Source organism: Drosophila sechellia, chromosome X (genome assembly GCF_004382195.2).
Source record: "Drosophila sechellia strain sech25 chromosome X, ASM438219v1, whole genome shotgun sequence".
NCBI classification, from domain to species: domain Eukaryota; kingdom Metazoa; phylum Arthropoda; class Insecta; order Diptera; family Drosophilidae; genus Drosophila; species Drosophila sechellia.
Genome location: NC_045954.1, coordinates 9811705 through 9832839, shown reverse-complemented (window position 1 = coordinate 9832839; position 21135 = coordinate 9811705). Strand labels below are relative to the sequence as shown.

Below are 21135 nucleotides of genomic sequence, written 5' to 3'. Positions count from 1 at the left end.
CTGGTTTTAATACCTCTTTATATACTGTATAGTATAGTGTATACTATATACCATGTGATTATGAGATGAACAATCAAGTTTGCTAATTGCATTAACGCGCCGAAGGGGAACTTTCTTTTCGCAAAAAACAATTATCTAAAAATAAAGGGAAGTTTTGTTATACCAATTGTTAAGTACTAAAATTTGGAAATAAATTTCATTTCAGACAGCCACATCTTTGTCGACAGAAGAACATCACTTCTGAAGGCCAATTTTATTCAAAAGTCAGAAAGGTTAAATCTAACATAAACTAGTTTCACTTGTTTGGTGTTGCATAAATAATACGACACAATCTAAGACCAACTAAGATATGCAGAAAACTATAAAAATGCCAGTAAATTCTTTTTTAATGAATTATGGAAAACAATAATGGTAAATCTCTTTGACGGCAATCCTTCATAAAAGTCACAAGTTTTCAGCTAAAAATATTGAAAATACTTTGAGTAGAGAATGGAACTTCATTGGCTATTGGATATAGCCACCCTTCTAAGTTCTTAGCCCAGATTCAAACTTTCAAGATTTCCGCTGAAAGCGGCGACAATATTGCACTTTCAAAACGCTGCAAAAAAAAGAAAAATGTCGGGAGCGTTTTTTATATTCCCGCACTTTTGAGCTCTTTGGCGTTTCAAAGCTTTCCCCCTTTTAGCCGTAAATCGCAGTCGTATCCATATCCGGCATACATACTTATTTTCCGATGTGGTGGCGGTAATGTTGTCCCATTTTTATGCCAAAAGCCAATACACTCGAGACAATTCTGGCGGCGGGGTAATGGCATATTTACCTAGTGCCAAACGAACCGAAACGAAGCGAAATATTTATAAAAATGTGTGTGGACATTGATTGGGTCATTGGACCAGCATAGGTAAACAAGATATGTTTATGGAACGCTGTGGCAATTTACATTTATATATAGCCATCATTTACATGGTGGTTAGTTTGGTTTGGTTAAGTTGGCTTACGCATTGCTTAACATTGCTTTATGGCAGCGACTGCAGCAGCTGCTTACATAAAATTGCATGCCAAAATAAAAAAAAAGGCTACTCAAAAATAAATAAATGGAGAAAAAGTACGAAGCTAAACAACTTAAATGAAAATGAAATGACAACAATTTGGATTGTACAATGCGCATTCGCATTCGCATTCGCAATTCGCAATTCGCATTTCGCATTGATTGTCCAGCAAACTCTTTGCTTTGACAAATTTGTCGATTTTACGCAAAGTGAACAGCAGCAACATCAGCAACACATGTACTTAAAGGCAAATGCCAGATTTGTTTTCAGTTTAGTTACATTTACAGTTTCAGCTTTAGTATTTTGCTTTTGTATCGGTGCAGCCTTATTTTCTTTTAATTGCAACTAGTGGTTGGCAATTAAAATCAGGCTAAATGTGGCCTGGTCGACTGTGTTGCTGCTGCTGTTGCTGCTGCAACACCACCGTTGATGTTGCTGCAGGGCGCTGAAACAGCAGCTTCCACAGCGGGCCAAAATTGAGAATCGTTTTGGCCGGATTTACAGCCCCATCGGCGGTACAATTTATGGACAAGTTGCTGTTGCAGTTAGCTGATGTTGCTGCTGCTGCTGCTGTTGCTGCTGCTGCTGCGACAACAAGTTGCAACACTTGCGGAGATCCAGTGTGTGTGGCACATTTATACAGGCACTACTCACTTGTGTATATACATACATATATGTACTGCAACTGCAGCTGGATAGCCCGTTGCTTACGTAAGGCATCGCATTACGACAAAATAAAACCGAAAAAAAAAATACAAAAAAAATGCACAAATATTGCGTATACATATGCAATTTTCTCAGTTGCAGTGTGGTTTGCATAAAATCTGGATTTAACCTTGAATCTTGGCGAGCAAAAACTGCCTCATAAATCGCCGCCAGTTGCTCTCGATTTATGTGGTATTGGAACCAGGTCGATTTTGCCTTTGTGACTTTGAGAACTTTTGAGATCATGAGAAGCGGATTGTCGATCCAGATACTTAATACTCAATACTTGAGCTGTTTGCCCATTAGAAACCGCTTGTTTCGCTGCCTGACAGACATGAATCAAGTCGGTCTACAAAGAGATACTTCTGGACATGTTAAACAATCCCTAACTAAATGAGTATCCAATCAATGCTTCGTGGAATAAACTTCACAGATTTATGTATTCAATTAAAGTTATTCCCATTTATTTAGTTTAATACGTTATTCATCAAATTATCTAATGCTTAATTTTATGGCAGCTTAGTGATTAATGGAATTACACATATGCATTATTACTTTTAATTGGTACACACTCAATAAATTTGTTGTTGCTCACAATATTAACTAGCCACTAATTACCTTTTATGAAAATGAATTAAGTTTAGTTTTGACTATTTGGATAATACAGTTTTCGTATGATTTTTATAGTGTTTACAATATGACTTGGCATGTTTATGGCCTTAACACTTTTCTTGGGCAAATAAAAATATACGACGAATTCCCGAAAATGACTCAAATGTGTAAGGAAACCAATTTTTCGACAAAACAAATTTATGTGCAGTGCGCTGGGGATATTTACACTATGCTTGGGTGCTTGTTTTTTCTTCCAAACGCTCGTGAATCATGTGTGAATATTTGAGTAAATTGTGGGTCTGCTGGCCATCAATCTTGGGTCACACAAAAAATTCCGCAGATAATGCTCCGGCTATTCATAATCCCTGAGCTATGCAGCTGGCCATCCAGATCAGCATTTACACATTCACAGCCGAAAAGCATGACTTGGCCAAAATGCTGTTGTGGTTAAATAAAGTAAAGTTCAGCTCAGTTCAGTTCAGTTCAGTTGAGTTTGGCTCTTGAATGCAACTTAAAATTCAAAGGGGGTCCGCTGCAGTACCGCTCCCGCCTGGAAATTGACTGGAAATTTCCGTAGCACGTAGAATGTGCCGCACATCATGTCACGTTCCAGGTACCAAAGAGCGTCGCAATGTCAACGCCCCAAAAAGTAAAACAAAAGCAACGCGCGGACCCAGAGATCAATGTCTGCCCAAGAGACATTGCGTATACGCCCCGTTCGACGCCGGCACCGGATGATTCGGGGAATGTTTGAATTTTTGGCAGGCGGGCGGGCAGCAAGCGGGTGTGTCGTGATGAAGAGTTTTGTAAACAAAAGTTTTGACATTTCAACAGGCCACTCGACTTGTCCAGAGGAGCCAGAGTCACTTGGAAAACATCACCAGCACCCTTACCTTCAGGATTGGGTGTGCCAAAGCCACAGCCCATGGGCCAAAATCCAAAAACCACCGGCACAATGCCACAGATCTTTTGCCGATAAGCTGATGCCATTAACTCATGCATTTAGCCCGGATTTATGCCGTGCGAAAGTTGAGCATTGTTGGCCAACATCGAGATTAGCGTGCGAATCTATTTTCCCAGTCGCCAAAACGAAGTCCAAAAGTCGCGGGCATTCAGTTTTTAGTTTCCCCCCAACCATGGCTTTTTTTCAATTAGGCAACCAAACAGACCAGACCACGACCCAAACTGAATCATGGCCAGCGGCCAGAACACAATAATCGGGCCAAGAAGGTAAATAGAAGGGAGGCAATTGTCAGGTCCAATTGACAAAGAAAAAATTAAACAGAGGAAAAAAACCAAGAAAATTATTTATTAAAACCAACTTTAGGCACTACTTAATTATTTCCGTAAATTGTTTTTTATCTTAGCTCAAACCTCTGGAGTTCACTTATCGGTCAAAGGCATCCCCGAATCTTGTTTGAACTTTCCTCAATGGAATCGAAACGTTTTGGCCAAGTGAAAAGCCGCCCGACCGGGTCAAAAAAAAGAAACTTAAGATAGCCAATAAACGCACTTTGCGATGGCCAAGAGTTGCCAATTACAGAGCAGAAGTCACCCAGTCATTGACTCCGCTTAGGGAACCTGTTATTGGGTTAGCCTCCGATCCCCCGATCCGCCAATGCAACACTCGATACGTTTCCACGACTCTGACTGCTCCGTTTTTTGCTCCTTGGAGGCTTTCTTAATCACCTTTTGGCGTGACAGGAGGCCACCAAATACCAAAAATCAAAAAACGAAAACCAAAAACACCGATACCGATACCGATGAGAAAAGCGAAAGTTGATGTCGCCGGATGCTGCAGTTGAGGTGAGATTATGTCCATCTTTGTTTTGGCCGCTGGACCAATGCATTATGGGTCAGCAAACGGCGGTCCACAAAATACAAATACAAATACGAAAATATAAAAAAAAGAAAACACATCTGCCGAAGCGGTTTTCCAGCTCTCACACAATTGAGCCATAAAGCGTACATATCAAATCGATAGATTGTGAAACTGGCCCAATGATGATTGTGAAAAATGGAGACAGTGCCTGTCAAGGCCAATAAAATAGAAAACGCCACTCCAAATCAAACGATTTCGGTCCATCTTTGGATCTCAGATCTCAACACGCATCTTCTCGTGATCAATGTCAATGCTCATACATTAATTTACTACTTGGCAACATCATCATCGCCTGCATCGATGTCAAAATTTGCATTTAACATTTTTGCATTTGGCCAAACTGCAGAATTCAAGTTCACTCGGTTTTGTTCCATTGTCTGCAGTTTGCCTTGATGATGTACCATATCTTGGCCATCCCCATCCTCACCATCGCCATCACTATCATCATCATCGTAGCGATTCGGCATTGTTTTCGTCACGTCACGAGCCAACAATGGGCAGTTCATTAAATCCAATTACACGCCAAATATTTTGCGACTGCCTTTTAATGAGAATTCCAACAAATTTTGGTAACCATTCGGTTTTGGGTGTACAGAATTGTGTAAGTTTTGTAACCCGAGTTTAGCAAAGGGTATAATGGAAATTTTTAAGCATTTCAAAACAATATTTGTAACTACTTGTAAATAAAGCAGCATAATTAGGAGTTCTTTCTATTATTTTTACAAAATCCTTAGACTTTAGTACAAAATCGCTAGTGTTTGGCCAACAACATGTTCGAAGAAAGAGTATTTTGCCCACTTAAGCCGCACCCCCACCAAAATTTCCAATTTCGCCGCATTTTAGTGGACTTAAGCTCCACTCTGCTGTCGAATCAAAATATTATCCTTTTTTGCGCGCGCTGCAGCATGAAAATTCAATTTAAGGCCTGAATGGTCTAAGCATGCGGGATGGATGATGGCCAATGGAATCGATTCCATCGCGTGTCCAGCTTCCGGGACTTTGATGATTCACTTGCAGAAACTGGAACTAATCCGTTTAGAGTGGCCTGACTCATTCGCCTAATGCGAAATGCGTGCGAAATCCAATAAAATCGAGACAAATAAAACGTGAAATGTCAGAGAATTTTAATAACCATTCCACCACAATTCATTATCATTTCAATTCGACTGCATTGTCTTTGAGATACATTGGTGATTTCGATTCGTTTTCGGTTTCAGTTTCGTTTTCAAGGTGCTCCATCAAGTTGCTCAAAACAAACAAGACATTGGAAATGGCCACTAGTTGCTACCCCGTTTTTCGCCTACTAGCCGCTTATCACTTTGCATTTGTCGCCGTTTAATGGTGCAATTTTCCCCATTAACGCAAATTGCCCGGCGATAGAGATTGGCAAGCGTGGAAGGGGGATGCCACTTTTGGCCAGATGTTTGGCGAAAGTCAAAGCGGCTAAACCACGATGAGGTCCACAAAAAATTTCATTAAAAAAACGGCAACTTTTAAGCTTTTAATTAAAAGATAAGATAGCAACGTGTTGCTGATTTTATCTCTTTGCTATTTAGGTATTTAAAATGTTATAAAATCGTTTAATTTCAATTCTAAAACGGAATAGCCAACATTTTCCTACAACGTTCGTCCAAAAACTCCCCCTCAATCATTTCGTTTGGTTATAAACTTTCCCTGCCAGTGTGGCCAGCTGTCAGGCGGATACTTTAATTAATGTTTGGTCACCTTAATTGCCATGCAGATCGCACACATGAGTTGACCATGAAAAGTCGTCGGAGGATTAACGAGCGGATTTGCATGACATGAAAACCAGAAAACTGCAAGTGCAACACATGTATCTTTTCTCCGGATTTTTTTTTTCCTTTTCTTTTTAGGTTGTCTTCTTGAGTGAAATATTTTTGCTACTGTCATTTATCATATCGCCGAACAATATTTCTGCGATTTGTCAACATACGGTTATGTCAAAAAGACAGCAAAAATATCAGGTTTGTAATACAGTAGTGAAAGCTTTTGAAAAGAAAACTATAATGCCAAACAAAGAGCTACAAAAAATATGTATTATACAGACAAGAAAACAATTAATTGTATGTTAATTTAATTTGCAATTTCAAAGATCATCTGTCAAAGAAATGGAAAAGAAAAAGCTAGCGAAGGGAAATTTTCGCTTAATAACATCGTGTTTAACTAGCGAAATCGATTCAGATGAGTAAAATGTAGGTACATATGTATCTTTTGCGGTTAGATGTGCCTTTTTCTTAATTCTCAATGGCACGCGTGTGAATGTATTACATAACCATTTTAGCAAGTCAATAGCCTTTCAGCCAAGTTACAAATTGGCAGGCCAGCGACATTTTTTAGTGCGTGATTCAGGTGCGTAAGTCGCTCGCCGATTCGCCACTCCAAAGTGAAATCGAAAGTTGGACGTCTGTCAGGCCAGCTCAACTATATAATACCCCCTACCGCCTATTTCTCCCTCCACCAAAATAAATCCACATTTTTTCGTAGGGCGCCGGATGGATCCACAACAAACTTGCAGCACATTTACTTTGCAATTAGCAGCGGCCTAAGCGATAATTGGCAAGCCGAGCGAAATTAGCAGCGGCTAACGGTAGGTGTTATACACCAACTCATCTCTTTTATTATTTTTTTCTGCACCACCACTTGCCGGGTTTTTTTGTTAAGTTTTTTTTATTGCCGGTGGCCAAATTAAACAGTTGTAAAAGCGCTGCGAGCATTTCTTTTTGCCATTTGAACCAATTATGTCATCTCAACACAATGAGCAGCAAATAAAAAGAAAACCAAAACGGAAGAAGCTCAATCGAAGAGCGTTGATCTTGCGTAACTTTAATGCCCTTTTAAACACACGGCTTTAGTATACAATTTAATTATACCTTTTTTTTATGTATTAACTTTTAACCGTTGTTGCGCCTTCTGCGGTTTCGGTTTTGCTCACTTTCAATTTCGTTCAGTGGAAATTATTAAGTCAACAAATTCGAAAAAAATTGTTAAAAAAAAAAAAGAAAGATACAAGCTGACTGGCGCATCCGGCAACAGGCCGACCAAAAAACACAGAAACCCGTGAAAAAACATGAAAACCCGAGAAAACAAAACAAAAACCATAATCGTGATGCACATTCAGGTTCAAGTTGAGTTGCAGATGAAAATCCCAAGTCCGAGATACAGAGGCTGAGGTCGAAAAAAAACAAAAAAAAAACAAACTGGGCACTGGCTAATTTTGGATGATTTTCAGCGGCTCGTGAAGTGGCTCCCAATGGGTTAAAAGCGGGGTGGCCAGGGGTTAAGGCGGAGATTTGGTTGCCCATGAAGATAATGCCATTGTTACATCCGATTAGCCGGACTCAACTTAATTAGATCGAAGCATGACTTTGAAATTTGTGCACCTCTTGATTGTAAATGGAAATTAGAGGAAGTGAATTAGAGAGTTAAAGACGAAGTGAAATATGACAGTTGCGAAAGAAGCTTAAAAGAGTTTCAGATTCATTTTTAATTGAGAGAAATGGCAGCCATCGAATATTTTAAATAGAAAGATAAATGGATTGATTAGGTTATTGTGCAAAATTTTGCAAAAATATGTATGCTTAAACTATTTACTTCAATTTCCGAGCAAATCTGTCACAAAGCTCTCCATTTACTTAGACGCCATCCTTGCGGCAATTAAAGTGGCAATTGTTAACTAACCCTAAACTCCTCGTTTTGATTTATTTTCCTAGCCATTTCGTCTCGTTTCGTTTGGGCCATTTGTGTTCGTGTGGCAAATGCAGTCACATTCTTTTAAATACCAATTGGGGGTCAGTCGGACCGTTGGTCAAGAGACTCAGGAATTTGAGCAAGTGCTTTGTTTTGTTATTGCGACGGCCAGGCTATTTGCTGCCCAAGAAAACGAGTTTAAATGCCGCGAGTGGAACTCGGTTGGCTTCGACGCTCTGGCTTAATAATTAATTTATAACTCTTGCTTTTTCTCCGCATCGAAACACGTTGACCTTCAGGCCGCATAACCAATCCATGAGTCTGTCTGTAAAAACACCGACTTATATATGGCTATATGAATATGAATATAAATATGAATATACATATATAGATTTGGTATTTTTGCTATATGTGCTTAAATCTGTCAGTTGAATTCACAGTTACGTCTCGAGTGCTGCCAAAAGGCACCAGAGGCTGGGCTCCAAGGGTGGGTATCTGATTTTTTGATAGAGAGTGCGGCCATTGAGTATATACATATATTATTTAATTGCCCAAGAGGGTGATTGTAAGGCACTAATTTACTACTTAATTTTCAATGTTTCAAGTTCCTATTTATAATAGCAAGAACCCACTTAGTTCATTCTATTTAATTCCATTACTATTTTATCATTAATTCTTCATAATTTAATTGAGTAATGTGCAAATGAAAATCGGCGCTTAAAGGGCGGTTGCAAAATGCCAAAAGCTGCAACCGAATGCAGACTCAAATATCAAAGGGAGCACCCGACCCACCCCGTCGGCTGTCGACGTGTTAATGATTTGCATGTTCCCAAATCAAAGCCGAGGTAGACCCCCGTTTTAACCCCCTAACGCCCCACAATTCGCAGACATGGCTGGTTAGCGGTGTTGTCGTTGTCATGGAATTGAATCATCCCGGCAGTCTCTGGAGTATATATCTGCGCACTGCCTGTGCCCCACCCCGCAAAATCGCCTTAACCCGCTGGTGCCCTGTGTGCCGGTGGCGTATACGTAACGTAAGTTGAGGCAGCTAAAAAAATGGCACATTTTGCAATAAAACTGAAGACAGATCCCGATGCACGTGTATCTGTGCATCTGACAGATACAATTACCAAAGGCGATTGCACTGGGAATGCTGGAATTTCAGGCCAATGCGGTTTAATAGCCCAAAAAACCGGTAACTTAATGACACTCTTCTATAATGCTTTTTGAATAAAATGCCAAAACGCATCATCCCCCCGCAGGTCTCCAATTTCAATTTATATAGGTATCTACATTCACTTTTTAACTCTACGCTCTTCGGGTTTCACTTTCAGCCGGCTGCGAATTCCGATTTGCCAATCTGGAAACCTTTCCATGACTTCGAGGCGGATGTACCATCTCTGGGGTCAGATTATACGTATGTATTCATCCGAGATCAGCATCATCGGGATGTAATTTTTCAATATTAACGCGGACCTATATGCACAGCTAGTTACTTGGGTTTTTGCACAGCTCTTCATCAGTTAATGACTTTGCTTATTTTGGGACTTTTTGCTTGGAATACTTAAGAAATATGAATGCATCATGAGCTTTTTATTACTCCTAATATATTCTATTTAACAAAAATATAAATATAATTTGATTTTCACAGTGCTCTCAAGGTGATAATCATCTGAAGAAGTTAAGCAGCCACTTGGAAAGGGTATTGAATTGAAAATCATACACTTGGATAGACCGACCGACTAATTTAATGCATGCATATGGCAGATGGAGGAGGATCGGCTGACTGGAGGCTTGGGATCGCATCGGAATGGATTGGATCGACTCGTCTTGCTTTTCAGTTCACTGTCATTGTCTTTTGGGTGCGGCTGCAACGCGTTGGCGTTGCAACTTGCAATGTTGCAGTTGCAGCTTTGCTGTTGCATGAATTTGTAAATTGCAATTTTCGCTGGATTATTTTCTGGGGCTGGGCCGCCGATTTCCGCCTGATATTTTTCTTTTTATTTTGTTGATGAAAACAAAAGCCGAAGACGATTTCCTCTTCTCACGCATTTTTGCGGCCTGACGTCAAACGGATTGGCGGAGATGAGACTCATCATTTTGGCTAGTCTTGGCAGCACTTGTCGCCAAACATGTTTCGCCCCCGCGGACCCACAGAAAAAACGTGGCCGAAAATAAAATAAGCTCAAGCCGAAAATTGACAAAAATAACAAAAATCCAGCCATCAACAAAATAACACAATTCCTAAACGGGTTTTATGCGCATGCGCAGCAGAAAATTTGCATGAGCAACAGAAATATCATAGATTCGGGCCAGAAATATGCCTCATCGAAGGTCCAAGCGGATGTAGAGCCGCGTTTCAATTCGATTCGATGGACCCCCGAGCTAGTGAAATTGTAAAATAGTAAAAGTCTGGGATGTATCTCAAAATAGCAATAAGTAGACACCATCATCATCTTTTAATATGCGTGCAATGTATCTCGATTTCGCGATTCGTGTTTGAAAGTTTTAAGTTTTGAGTTTTGCACTCGATCGCTTCGATTAGCATGGGAATTGCAATCGTTGACGTCTTCAAAGGTGTTAATCCGTTGAAAGTTGTGGCATTACATAAGGCGCGAGATCGTAAAATTGATTTTTAGACCAATTTATGTAGGTAGGCGTGCATCCCTCATTCCGCTCACTTTTTTCCGAATTCCCCAGCAGAATGATAACTAATCAACTTGAACTTTCGATCAAAACTCATCAAAGATAGTTTTTAGATATGTCCAACTTAGTATTTATGAATTTTAATGTAAATAAACCATAAAATATTTGAATCGGAATTCATATGCAAATAAAATGCATAATTGAATGAGTCGTAAAAATTCTTTAAGATCTAGATAACTTATCTTGATCTAGTTGATTAGGAATTTCAAACATTTAAAAAAAAATCATAGATAATTACTAAAATTCCAGCAGTCAGTCTGTTCATGAATTTAGAACTACATAAACTAGAAAACTTTTACTTTTGTTAGAACTATTACTTAACACGTCGGAAACTCATATGCTGATGAATTCTTCGCGCCCTGCACGATGTGTCACACAAATTAATTATGCAATCATCTAAGAGAGACATTTTAATATCAAGTTAAACCAGGCAAACGAAATCGAAATCGCGGCCTCCATGAATTATTCAAATCAGTGAGAACGAAGAGTAACCAGTTTAGCGATCTTTCCTGATCTTTCGCATTTTTTTATTACTTTTTTTTTTTTTGCCCTGGGCAAGGATAACAGCTTTCGAGCGCGGATCCTGCCAAGGTTGTTTTCAACGAAATAAATCACAGCCTTTTTAAGCGGGCCAGGAAATCCAGTCGATATAGCCGAACTGGTAACTGGTCTAAATATTTACTACTTTTCGCCAGATTTGCGCTAATTGCGTACAAAATGCAGGCCACCAAAGCGGCAAAAAGAAACAAAAATGCGAAATAAAAATGATTTCTCAGTTTTGCAGTTAATGTCGAGAGTTGTTTTGTGGATTTTTTTTCTTTCTTATATATCGCTGCAACCACTTACCGGAAGCATTTTGGCGGCTTTTTGCTGGTCCAGGTGGCAATACAAGGCTCCTTGTTACTTGTTGTTACTTGTGTTGTTGCTGCTGATGATGTTGCTGTTGTTGTTGATGCTGCTCTCGTTGTTGTTGTTATAATTTGAGTTAAACGCGACGACAACGACGAGGAGGAAAAAATAACGCTAAGATTTAGTGTGAGATTTTTTTGTCGTTAGCTTTTGGAAAATATTTGCTCAGAAAACTGGGCTAAATGCGGTTGTAGTTAGCAGTGGCTGCTGTTGCTGCTGCTGCTGCTGCTGGTCTGTCTGTATTTTATGCAATATGCACAGATCTTGGCTAAATGCTCCACTGCCTCCCTGCAGCAGCAGCAACCAAATAATAAAAAAAGCAACCCAAACAGCAACTACTAGAGATGCCGAAAAAAGGCAGAAAACCAGGCCGAAAGTAAAAACTGTTACACACGTCTGCGCATTCAGTTTTTCACTTTCGGCCAGGCGCGGCGGCGGCGTCGGCGGCGCTCTTTTTGGCCCAATATAACTGAATAACTAAATCCGCACACATATGAAATCGCAGAAAAACTATCTGCCAAATTATCCACATTCACTCGAGGCACGCAAATTGAACAAGAAAAAAAAAATACCAAGCCAAACAGAAAAGCAAAAAAATGCAAGAAAAGTTCCAGCCACGAACGAAGGCAACAATTGAACAAAAAAAAGAAAAAAAAAGTAGAAACGATTGACTATATAAACAGAGTATCTTTTTTCGTATGCGCGGCCAATGGCGAGTTACCGCTAAAGCCAACAATACCGTTCGAGAGTCGCCGCTGCACTGAATCCGTTTGGTGGCCAAAAAGCGTGGCCAACAGCAACCAGAAACCAGCAACATGCGACATAACAGAGGCCAAGCAGCAGCAACAGCAGCAGCAACTAGCAACACCAAACACAACCAGTTGCTGCGCAGCCGCAAAAGCCAGTTAAAGTCTGTTAAACCAGTTAACATGGCACTTTTGGCCAAGTTAAGCACTGCCAGCCAGCGGGCGAGAAAGACGTAAAGGCACGTAAACGCTACAAACAAAACGCAGTTCTTGGGCCCTAAAATTACACACGAAAGCCAAGAAAAACTAATGGAGCTGCTTTAATTTGCTTCATGACCAGAAAAAATTATCAATTATGGACACACTTTTGCGGTTTGAGGGTTAAATGGCAGTGAAATCGGTCACTAATTGTTGGCCATAATTGAGGTAAATGGTTATTGGGTTGTGCAAGACATTCTTGTTGTAGATTTTAAAAAATGACAATATTTACAAATATAAAAGGTATATATTAATAGTATAATAAAATGATTTTAATTATCTATATTGATTAAAAGTTCAAAAGAGCTTAGCTTATGTGATTCCCCTTAAAATACACAAATCGAAATTAATTTAAATCAATTTATTCAGCCATGGCAGCAATTTGTTCAAAAATAGATATGTAAAATATAAGTATATTTTCAATTATTTCTAAAATTAATATAAAAATTATTTAATTAATTAAAATCTCAATTTAAAACGAACAATGCAAAAAATCAATTAAGTGTACTTTTTCATTCCTTTTAATGTGAAATTCGATTATTTTATAAATTTCAATAGCACCCATAGCAATAATTTCATTTGGCCCAAGTTTAAAGGTGTAAAATTTCCTAATTTCGTCTTAAACCGTGTATCATAAGTACAATTATAACCTATTAAGCTAAGTTTGTGCAATTTTCGACGGAAATTTGTGCAAAAGTCAAAGCCCATCGGCCAGCATCATCCCACAGATTTGAGCCGCTTTATAGACAAGTGGCTTTTGTGGATCATCTTGCGATTGGAGTGTTCAATCTATTGCAACAGGTGATGTTGTTGTTGCTGCTGCTGCTCGAAGATGCTTAATGGGCTTAATTTGTTGCGCACACACAAGTGGAGGGAGACGTTGGAGGAGGGTGTTTCAAAAAAACCACATTTTGGGTTTGGCCGGAACTCAAAATCAATTCAGTGCCCAATAATATTGTGGCTGACCTTTGTTTTGGATCCACTCTCCACCACTCCACTTCAGTCCACACCATTCCCTATGCCCAAAACCGCATAATACCCAGAGAAAAAGAGGGTTTACATAATAAGCATTAAATGCTGTCATCGAAATGCCAACGGCTGCCAAGCGGCGGCGCGAAATGAATTTCAAATATTTTATTAAGCGATTTGCTTATGCCCATTAGTGTTGTTGTTTTCCCCCGGACTGTTACTGTTACTGCTCTTGGCCTTCTTCCTCTTTCACCCTGTTGTCACTCCACTCCCAACATTCTTCTTTCACATACCATATCCATCTGACTGTGTCCGCTTTCTGCCCTCCAATGGTTATTTTGGTGTTTTCGGACTCTTCCAATGGGGTACACGCACTTTTATCAGGGATGTGGTAAAAAAGAACTACCCTACTAACACTACTACTAGTACTACCAAAGACATTAGAATAGTTAATCTAAATGCTACTTCTACTTCTACTACTATCTAGTACTACTACTACTAATCCTACTACTCCTACTATCTTTACTTCTAGTACTACTACTACTAATCCTACTACTCCTACTATCTTTACTTCTAATACTACTCCTACTAATCCTACTACTCCTACTATCTTTACTTCTAGTACTACTACTACTTATCCTACTACTCATACTATCTTTACTTCTAGTACTACTACTACTAATCCTACTACTCGTACTATCATTACTTCTAGTACTACTACTACTACTCCTACTACTACTACTACTACTCCTACTCCTACTACAACCCTTTAGGGTATTCCATTTGCCTGCTTTACTTCTCTCCTATTTTAAGCGCTGTCTTCTCATTTCATTAAATTTCATTTCATTGGGTTTCGTTTTTATCTCTGCTTTAGCCTTACCCGCCTTTGAGGGCAATCAATCTCGCATTTGGTAACTGCCATTTGCCCAGGCGAACATAACACACCTGCATGGATGGCGATGACGATAATGATACGATAATCATCTCAAGGATGACTCACGTTCGCTCCTGGCTGTTAAATGCATCCGCTGCAAGTGCCCCTTTCCCGCCTCTCCATATGTTTCATATACACTCATATATATCCATATACCCCCACATACACATATTCAGGGCACGCAGAGCAGCAGCTCAGACCTCGAGGTGCCCAACTTCCGCTTGGAAGGTGCAGGTTTTCGGGACTGGGATGAGAAGGTGGAAGGTGGCAACCAAGAGAAGGAACACACACGAACAACGGCTGGAGTGGGTGGTGGTAAGAAGTACAAATATATATATATAAAGACTATAAAGACTGCCATGTGGGAAAATAGTTTATAAAGCTATTTTCTGGATTAAAAGATTACAGCAAATCTTTAAACAAACAAAGCCCTAGTAATGCGGTTAATAACAATGTGTTAAAGATTTTATTGAGGGGTCTTAAGTGAGGACTTAGGATTTACTGAGCAACGATTCTCGAAAATAAACAATTATTTTTGATGACTTTAATTGACTTTAATCAGCATATGTTGTAAACATTAAATGCTACAAAAATGCATCCTATTTAGAATAATTTCTTCAACAAGCCAAGTAAATAATAATAATAAAAAAAAATAATATATTGTGTAAGTATAGCAATTACCTAGGTTTCCATTAGACCAACCAAATCATCTTGGATGCGCTGCCAGCCAAACTCCATGCGGCCTTCTTCCAACTTGAGCCGACACCTGTCCGGAATGTGCTTAAAAAGCTGGCGGAAGGGTCCGTATTGCTCCAGGCACTTAATGTCCCCCAGTAGGATGAGCTTGTTCTTGGCACGGGTAATAGCCACTGTGAGACGGCGCTGATCCTCCAGGATCTCTGCCTCCCGCGAACGTTCCATGTCGGAGAAATCACCACCTGTTTTGGAGCAGCTGTATATGATGAGGTTTTTATCCCTGCCTTGAAACTGATCCACGGTGTTGCACTCCAGGTCGGTGTCCAGTTTGGAGGCGAGCTTTTTGAATAGCTCTACTTGAGCGCGATATGGTGCTATCACGCCAATCCTGGAGGCTTCGTAGCCCGATTTTAATAAATACCTGAGGAGTTGCATCACTATGCCCGCTTCACAGTAGTTAGTGTATTTGGATACTCTCTTTTTGGATGTAAGCTTCCTAATCTCATCTTTGTCCTCGCCAAAGCTTTGCTCTATGGAGGAGCAGGTATCCACCAGTCGCTGGGACGCATTAACGAATTCCTGGCCACGCTCCAAGCAATCCCCTGTATTTATCAGAGTGACTGCCTGCTCTAAATGAGTTGTTAACGCACGCTGCACCCATCTGGGTGCTTGGTTCAACAGTTCGAGTTCAAACCTGGCGCCGGACACCTCATCCGAGGCACACGTTAGGTCTCCTCCATAGGTGAGCTCATTGGCCAGCCGGGTAATGGTCTTGTTCATGCGGTATTGCAGACTCAAAACGGCGGTGGCCTCTTCCGAGTCCAATCTTTGAAATAAAGTCTCATCCGCTCCCCTCTGTCGGGCTTCTTTGGATCTGATAATCGGCGGCAACTGCTCTGGATCTCCCACAAGGACGAATTTGCTGCAGTGAATCAATGGACGCAGCACGGTGGGCTGCAACACCTGCGTGGCCTCATCCACGATGCAATAATCGAAATGACGACGCTGAAAGAGCGGATGTCCAGTTCCCTGACAGGTCACTCCCACAATGGAAGGCCGCGCCAGAGCCTTCTCCAATTCCTCTACTGTTTTGCAGTCTTTTGTTAGCCTATCCTCGCTGATTTCCTCCAACTGCTTATGAATCCTAGAGCTAGAGCCCAATCTCATCATGGGCAATTCAAAAGGCAGCAAACGCATGAGCAGATTGTCCACCGCCGAATGCGTTTGTGCTGTAATAAGCACACTCTTTCCGAGAAGATGGAGCAGTCTGACAAGGGCAACCAATGTCTGGGTCTTGCCAGTGCCGGGCAGTCCCTTAATCAACATGTGACTGCTGGTTGTCAAAGCACGCAAAGCAGCATTTTGTTGCACTTTGTTTAGTTTCAGCAGCATGGATGCTCCTTTGGTGAGAATGATCTTGGGCAGAACTTTGTGCTGCTCTGGTGGCTTCTTGGCCACAATAATATCTCTCAGCTCCTGGAAGCGTTCTCCCTCGGAAAGCAGCATACCAAGATTGGTAAAGTTAAAAGTGGCAAAGGACTGCGAATCGTGCTTATCAATAATAAAGCCCTCCTGGCTATAACGTTGGCTAAGATCTCTCTCCAGACGAAGATCTAAACGACGAGCTTCCATGGATACAATATAGCCAGCGGCAACGGCCAAACGGGATGTGGAACTGATTACCACATATTCGCCCACGCCGAACTAAAAGGAAAAGTCGGATTAAGAATATACTGATATCTGGGTTTTGGGGCAAAACGTACCCCACTGAGGCTGAGATCTCGACTGCGATCTGCCTCTTCACCGAGCTCCAAGGTCTGGCGATAGCGTCCCTCTTCTAATACCACTTCTTGAACCTTCACCAGCTTCAAATGTCGAATGGCTCTGCCTTCTTTTTCTCTCTTCGCAGGGTCCTCCGTCCAAAAATACCTCGCATGCGAGGACTGTCGATTGTGTTGCTCTTCTAGAGCCAGCAAGCCACACCAATGCTGCACGTAGGCGTGATCTGCCTCACTTAGGTGCTCCAATAGTTGTGGCATGAGTTTCTTGAGGGGATGTGAGTCGCTTAGTTGTAAACTAGAATCCTTCTGTGCGAAACTGGAGCAAATTGTATTGTAGGCACAATTGCCGCAGGCGCTGTGATGGTAAACGGGTTCGGGTAGCGGCAGTTGCTCCACTGGATCCTCCTTGCCAGCCGGAATGGCTACTTCACGTGTTAGCCAGTAAGCCAGATCATTTCTTAGCATAAGGAGATCCCTCTGCTCGTTTCTCCCGCTGGCAACTTCTTTTAGGAGTCCCTCTTTGAGGTACAGAAGCAATCCCGACTGAGTATCCCTGCCCTGGGCAGAGTGCATCAGTTGGTAGAGCAGCAGTTGGCCCTTGTGTTCCATGGAGAAGCTGGCTCGACCAGTCTTCAGTTCCAGTGGTACGATCTCCTCTCTCTGCCGTTGATTTTTCACCTTTACGGAGACATCCACCTTACCCTTGAGTCCCAGTTGGGGAACCCAGAGGTTCTCCTCTATATCGCATATCTCGTGGATGCGACCTCTATAGACTTCGGGCAGCAAAACACTAGGCGTTTCACCCTTCACATATTGGGCCACAAAGCTAACAATGGGATCAATGAATTTCATCAGATGATCCTCCATTTCCACTTGTCTGAGATTGCTGGCATAGAGTAAATGAGCCAAAGAAGAACTGGCCAGCATTTCCTGGAGGGCAGATTGGATGTGTTTTTTATCGAAGAGCTTCTGGCGTAGAACCTTTTGCAGCAATTCGTGCACCAGAGTGCCAATGACCATCTGAAAGGGAATACATTCATAATACATACGTTAAGTTGGGTTATGCTGATATAGGGTTGTACTTACAACAGAGTTTCCACAGTCCAGACCGCGAAATCGTTCCTGCAGAACGGATTTTCGTTTACAAAACAGGGAACCGGTGACTGTGGTGCCGGAAATGAGGAAATCTGGATGGGACACGCAGTAACCATGCTCCTTATCGACCACATAGCATCCTGCAGACGGATCCCACTTGCCCAACAGGGAGACAGTATCCCCAACTTGCACTGGCATGCAATTCCACGGCGGTAGCAGTTGGCAATCAGCTGTGTCCGGATCCCCGCCAGAAATCCTCTTAACATGCACTTTGAGGCCTTTTCTATTGGGGAGCTGCTCCAGCTGCACCACTTCACAACGCTGCCACTCGGTGAGCTCCAATCGATGATTGGATATCGAATCCATAGCTGCAATCAGCTCCAAATCGAAGTCATCATTGTCACCCCAATCAATGTTCTCCAGTTCGTCTGACGAATAAGGCAGTTGCTCTTTGAATTTTTTATGCGGATTGGATGACGTCACGCCGGTGTTATCATTCTCCAAAATATTGGGGGTCAGCACGCGTTTTGTGGCCATCGAAGGGGCTATTCGTTATTATTGTTATATTTTATTATTTACTTTATTTCAGTTATGTTTTGGCGGGAACAGCGTGACTGTTTTCAGCATGTGGTAAAATACTTACGAAAACACCGGCGCTTTGTTGCTATTTAGCTAGTTCGTAGCTATTTCAGAGTTACCGCGTGTTTTAAACTAAAATCTCGTTCTATCACTAACTGTTGTTAGAACATGAAGTAATGTGCATCAAACAATTATTTAGTAAGTAAAATTGCTTAAGCCGCGTTTTGTTTACTTTTTGTTTTCTTATTATATGTATATTTGTATTTTATACTTCGGATCTAGCTACTAATTTTAGTCATCTCAATGAAGTACAGGTGGCGCAGTTGCGGGAAACTTCCGCACAGATGGCGTCAATTTCGCGACAAATATTAAATTGCTCGTGTTGATTGTGTACTCTCATTCAAACTACTTGATTAAAACACAAATTTTTTAATTGATTTTATTATTATTTGTATAAAATATATATTTAATTTATTTTTATCCTACACAAGAGATCGAAATGTTGAAGAAATACAACAGCTTAGTAAAGCAGTTGTATGTTGGCAAGCAGTTCACGTTCGCGGCAAGTTCGTTTCAGAAAATTACCATAGGTGGCGCTTCAAATGGGCGCCCACTTTGATTTCCTAAATGCAACAGATACGACGAAATATAAAAATATTCTTAGAAATATCCAGTTAATAATAAATTTCACTTGGTTTTCAGGCAGAAGGTGCAGATACTGATACGTCGAGTTATTCCTTCGCTCTCGTACTTGTGCAGCAAACATGGCTGGCATTCAGTGCCTTAAAAATTGAAACAAATTAGTTTACTTTTATGTGGTTAACGTTAGTTTGCCAACCTGTTTCTAGGGTGCTACTTAGATGCGTTATATAGCTGCTGGCCAGGCGGATGATCTCGATCTTTGAAAGCTTGCGATTCATGGGCTCCGTGGGTATTAAACTTCTTAATGCCTCGTAGGCGGAATTGACACTGATTTTGTTTAGAAAAATTGGATATATAAAATGGTTAATTGTTAATAAATACACTTTCAACCATGTACCTTGTACATATTTTGTTTATAAATATATATATACTTTTCACTCACTTAAAAGTCCGGTAGCGCTCCCTCGCATTGATCTTCTGGCGCGGCGGTCGCCTCCTGTGATTTCCCTGATTCTCCTGCCCACCTGGATTGGGCTCCTGGCCAATCTGGGAGTCCTCCGAGTCGGCGGCTGCTCCACTTCCGCTGGCACTGCCACTACTATTGCTATCCTGGGCAAATACCGCCATCAAGTAGTTGGAAAACGACGACGTGGACGATGAGACCGCCATCCGTTAGCAGCGGCGATTGGCGAGCAACTGAGCGGACTCTCCGGACGATCCCATGACTATATCCACTTCTCTATCCCCCAGCTGCACATTTGGGATCTGCTAAATGAATTAAGTCATCGCCTAGTGACGACAAATTGTGCGTGAAGATGGGAAACAATAACGAGTGCGTTTCCTTCGCTAAATGTGTGCACTTGTCAAAACAAGTGAAGAATGCCGGGCACTTGTGCGATACTAATTGTGCATCAATTGGCCGGCGAACCAAGGATAAGTAACATCATATATCCATCCCCATTTGTCCTTCTGCGATTTGTTGGGCCAATTTGTTTGTTTGCTTGTGGAAAACGGAAATGGCACTTAGACCCTGACCTTCCCCTCCCCCCAACTTTTATTTATTTATTTTTTTTTGTTTTCTGGACCGCACACATGCCACGCATGCGTTACAGTAAGTCATTCAGTCAGTCAGTCATTTATTCATTTGCTCACTCAAGCAACGCAGTTTTGTGTGGAATGTGCCGAGATGGATAATCCAGATATTTATAAACCAGATTCGAGAAAATCGAGAGGGTGTGCTTCGAAGCAACTCACTGCGAAATTGTACAAATATTTGCAAACGTATCTTAATTGCCCAAAAACATTTCTCACATTAATTTTTAATTTTAAAATACTTGTCCATCATTTGTAGTGATTTAATTAATTGAACGTAAAATATGGGGGGCTTGCCAACGATATTAGGAAATTTATTTACCTAATCAAACAAAAAGTTTAAGCAATCCGATTTTCATACAACACATTGAAAATAAATAAGCAAATATGGAATGCAAATATGAAAATACCTTTCTGAGCTCGTAATTAAATTTCCAATCGAACTATAATAAGAAATAGGAATTCTATTTTTAAGCAATTTTATACGTTTTGGCAAAGCGGTTTTTCCGAATTTCGGGCATAAAATAATTAGAATTTTGGGCACAGCACAAAAAATATTTGTTCAAATAATGAAAGAGAAAGCTCGTCGAGATCGTTATTAAATTTCCAATCAAACTTTGTTCAAAAATGCAAATTCTAATTTTTCGCCATTTTTTGCAAATTTTGATGTTACCCCTTACAAAAAATGCAGAAAATTCACCCAAAAATTAATATTCCTAAATTCTTCAAAAAGTGATAGGGATCGTTAGCATTGGTAATTATCTGCTCAAAA

General features: G+C 40.8%; 3 protein-coding genes across 7 annotated transcripts in view; all 3 read right to left on the bottom strand.

The window, feature by feature from the left end:
* The window catches only part of LOC6617507 (serine-rich adhesin for platelets), a 33797-nt gene extending 21216 nt beyond the window's left edge, over positions 1–12581 (bottom strand). Inside the window, exon 1 of one of the 5 annotated variants that reach the window (XM_032724909.1) lies at positions 11509–12581. In XM_032724909.1, the coding sequence (XP_032580800.1) occupies positions 11509–11517 (9 nt within the window). In that variant the 5' untranslated portion in view covers positions 11518–12581. The remainder of the gene's footprint in view (positions 1–11508) is intronic. The other 4 variants (XM_032724907.1, XM_032724910.1, XM_032724905.1 and 1 more) reach the window with 4 other exon arrangements.
* Positions 12582–14916: 2335 nt separating this feature from the next.
* On the bottom strand, positions 14917–18668 carry LOC6617505 (DNA replication ATP-dependent helicase/nuclease DNA2). The gene is made up of 3 exons (XM_002041785.2): positions 18042–18668; positions 16938–17975; positions 14917–16878 (listed from the first exon to the last, which is right to left on the bottom strand). Exons 1-3 carry the CDS (start codon positions 18585–18587, stop codon positions 15160–15162), a joined length of 3303 nt encoding a protein of 1100 aa, XP_002041821.1. The 5' UTR covers positions 18588–18668; the 3' UTR covers positions 14917–15159.
* Positions 18669–19099: 431 nt separating this feature from the next.
* LOC6617504 (transcription factor 15) lies at positions 19100–19956 on the bottom strand. Its single transcript, XM_002041784.2, has 3 exons — positions 19714–19956; positions 19468–19598; positions 19100–19411 (listed from the first exon to the last, which is right to left on the bottom strand). Exons 1-3 carry the CDS (start codon positions 19938–19940, stop codon positions 19317–19319), a joined length of 453 nt encoding a protein of 150 aa, XP_002041820.1. The 5' UTR covers positions 19941–19956; the 3' UTR covers positions 19100–19316.
* Between the last annotated feature and the right edge of the window lie 1179 nt (positions 19957–21135).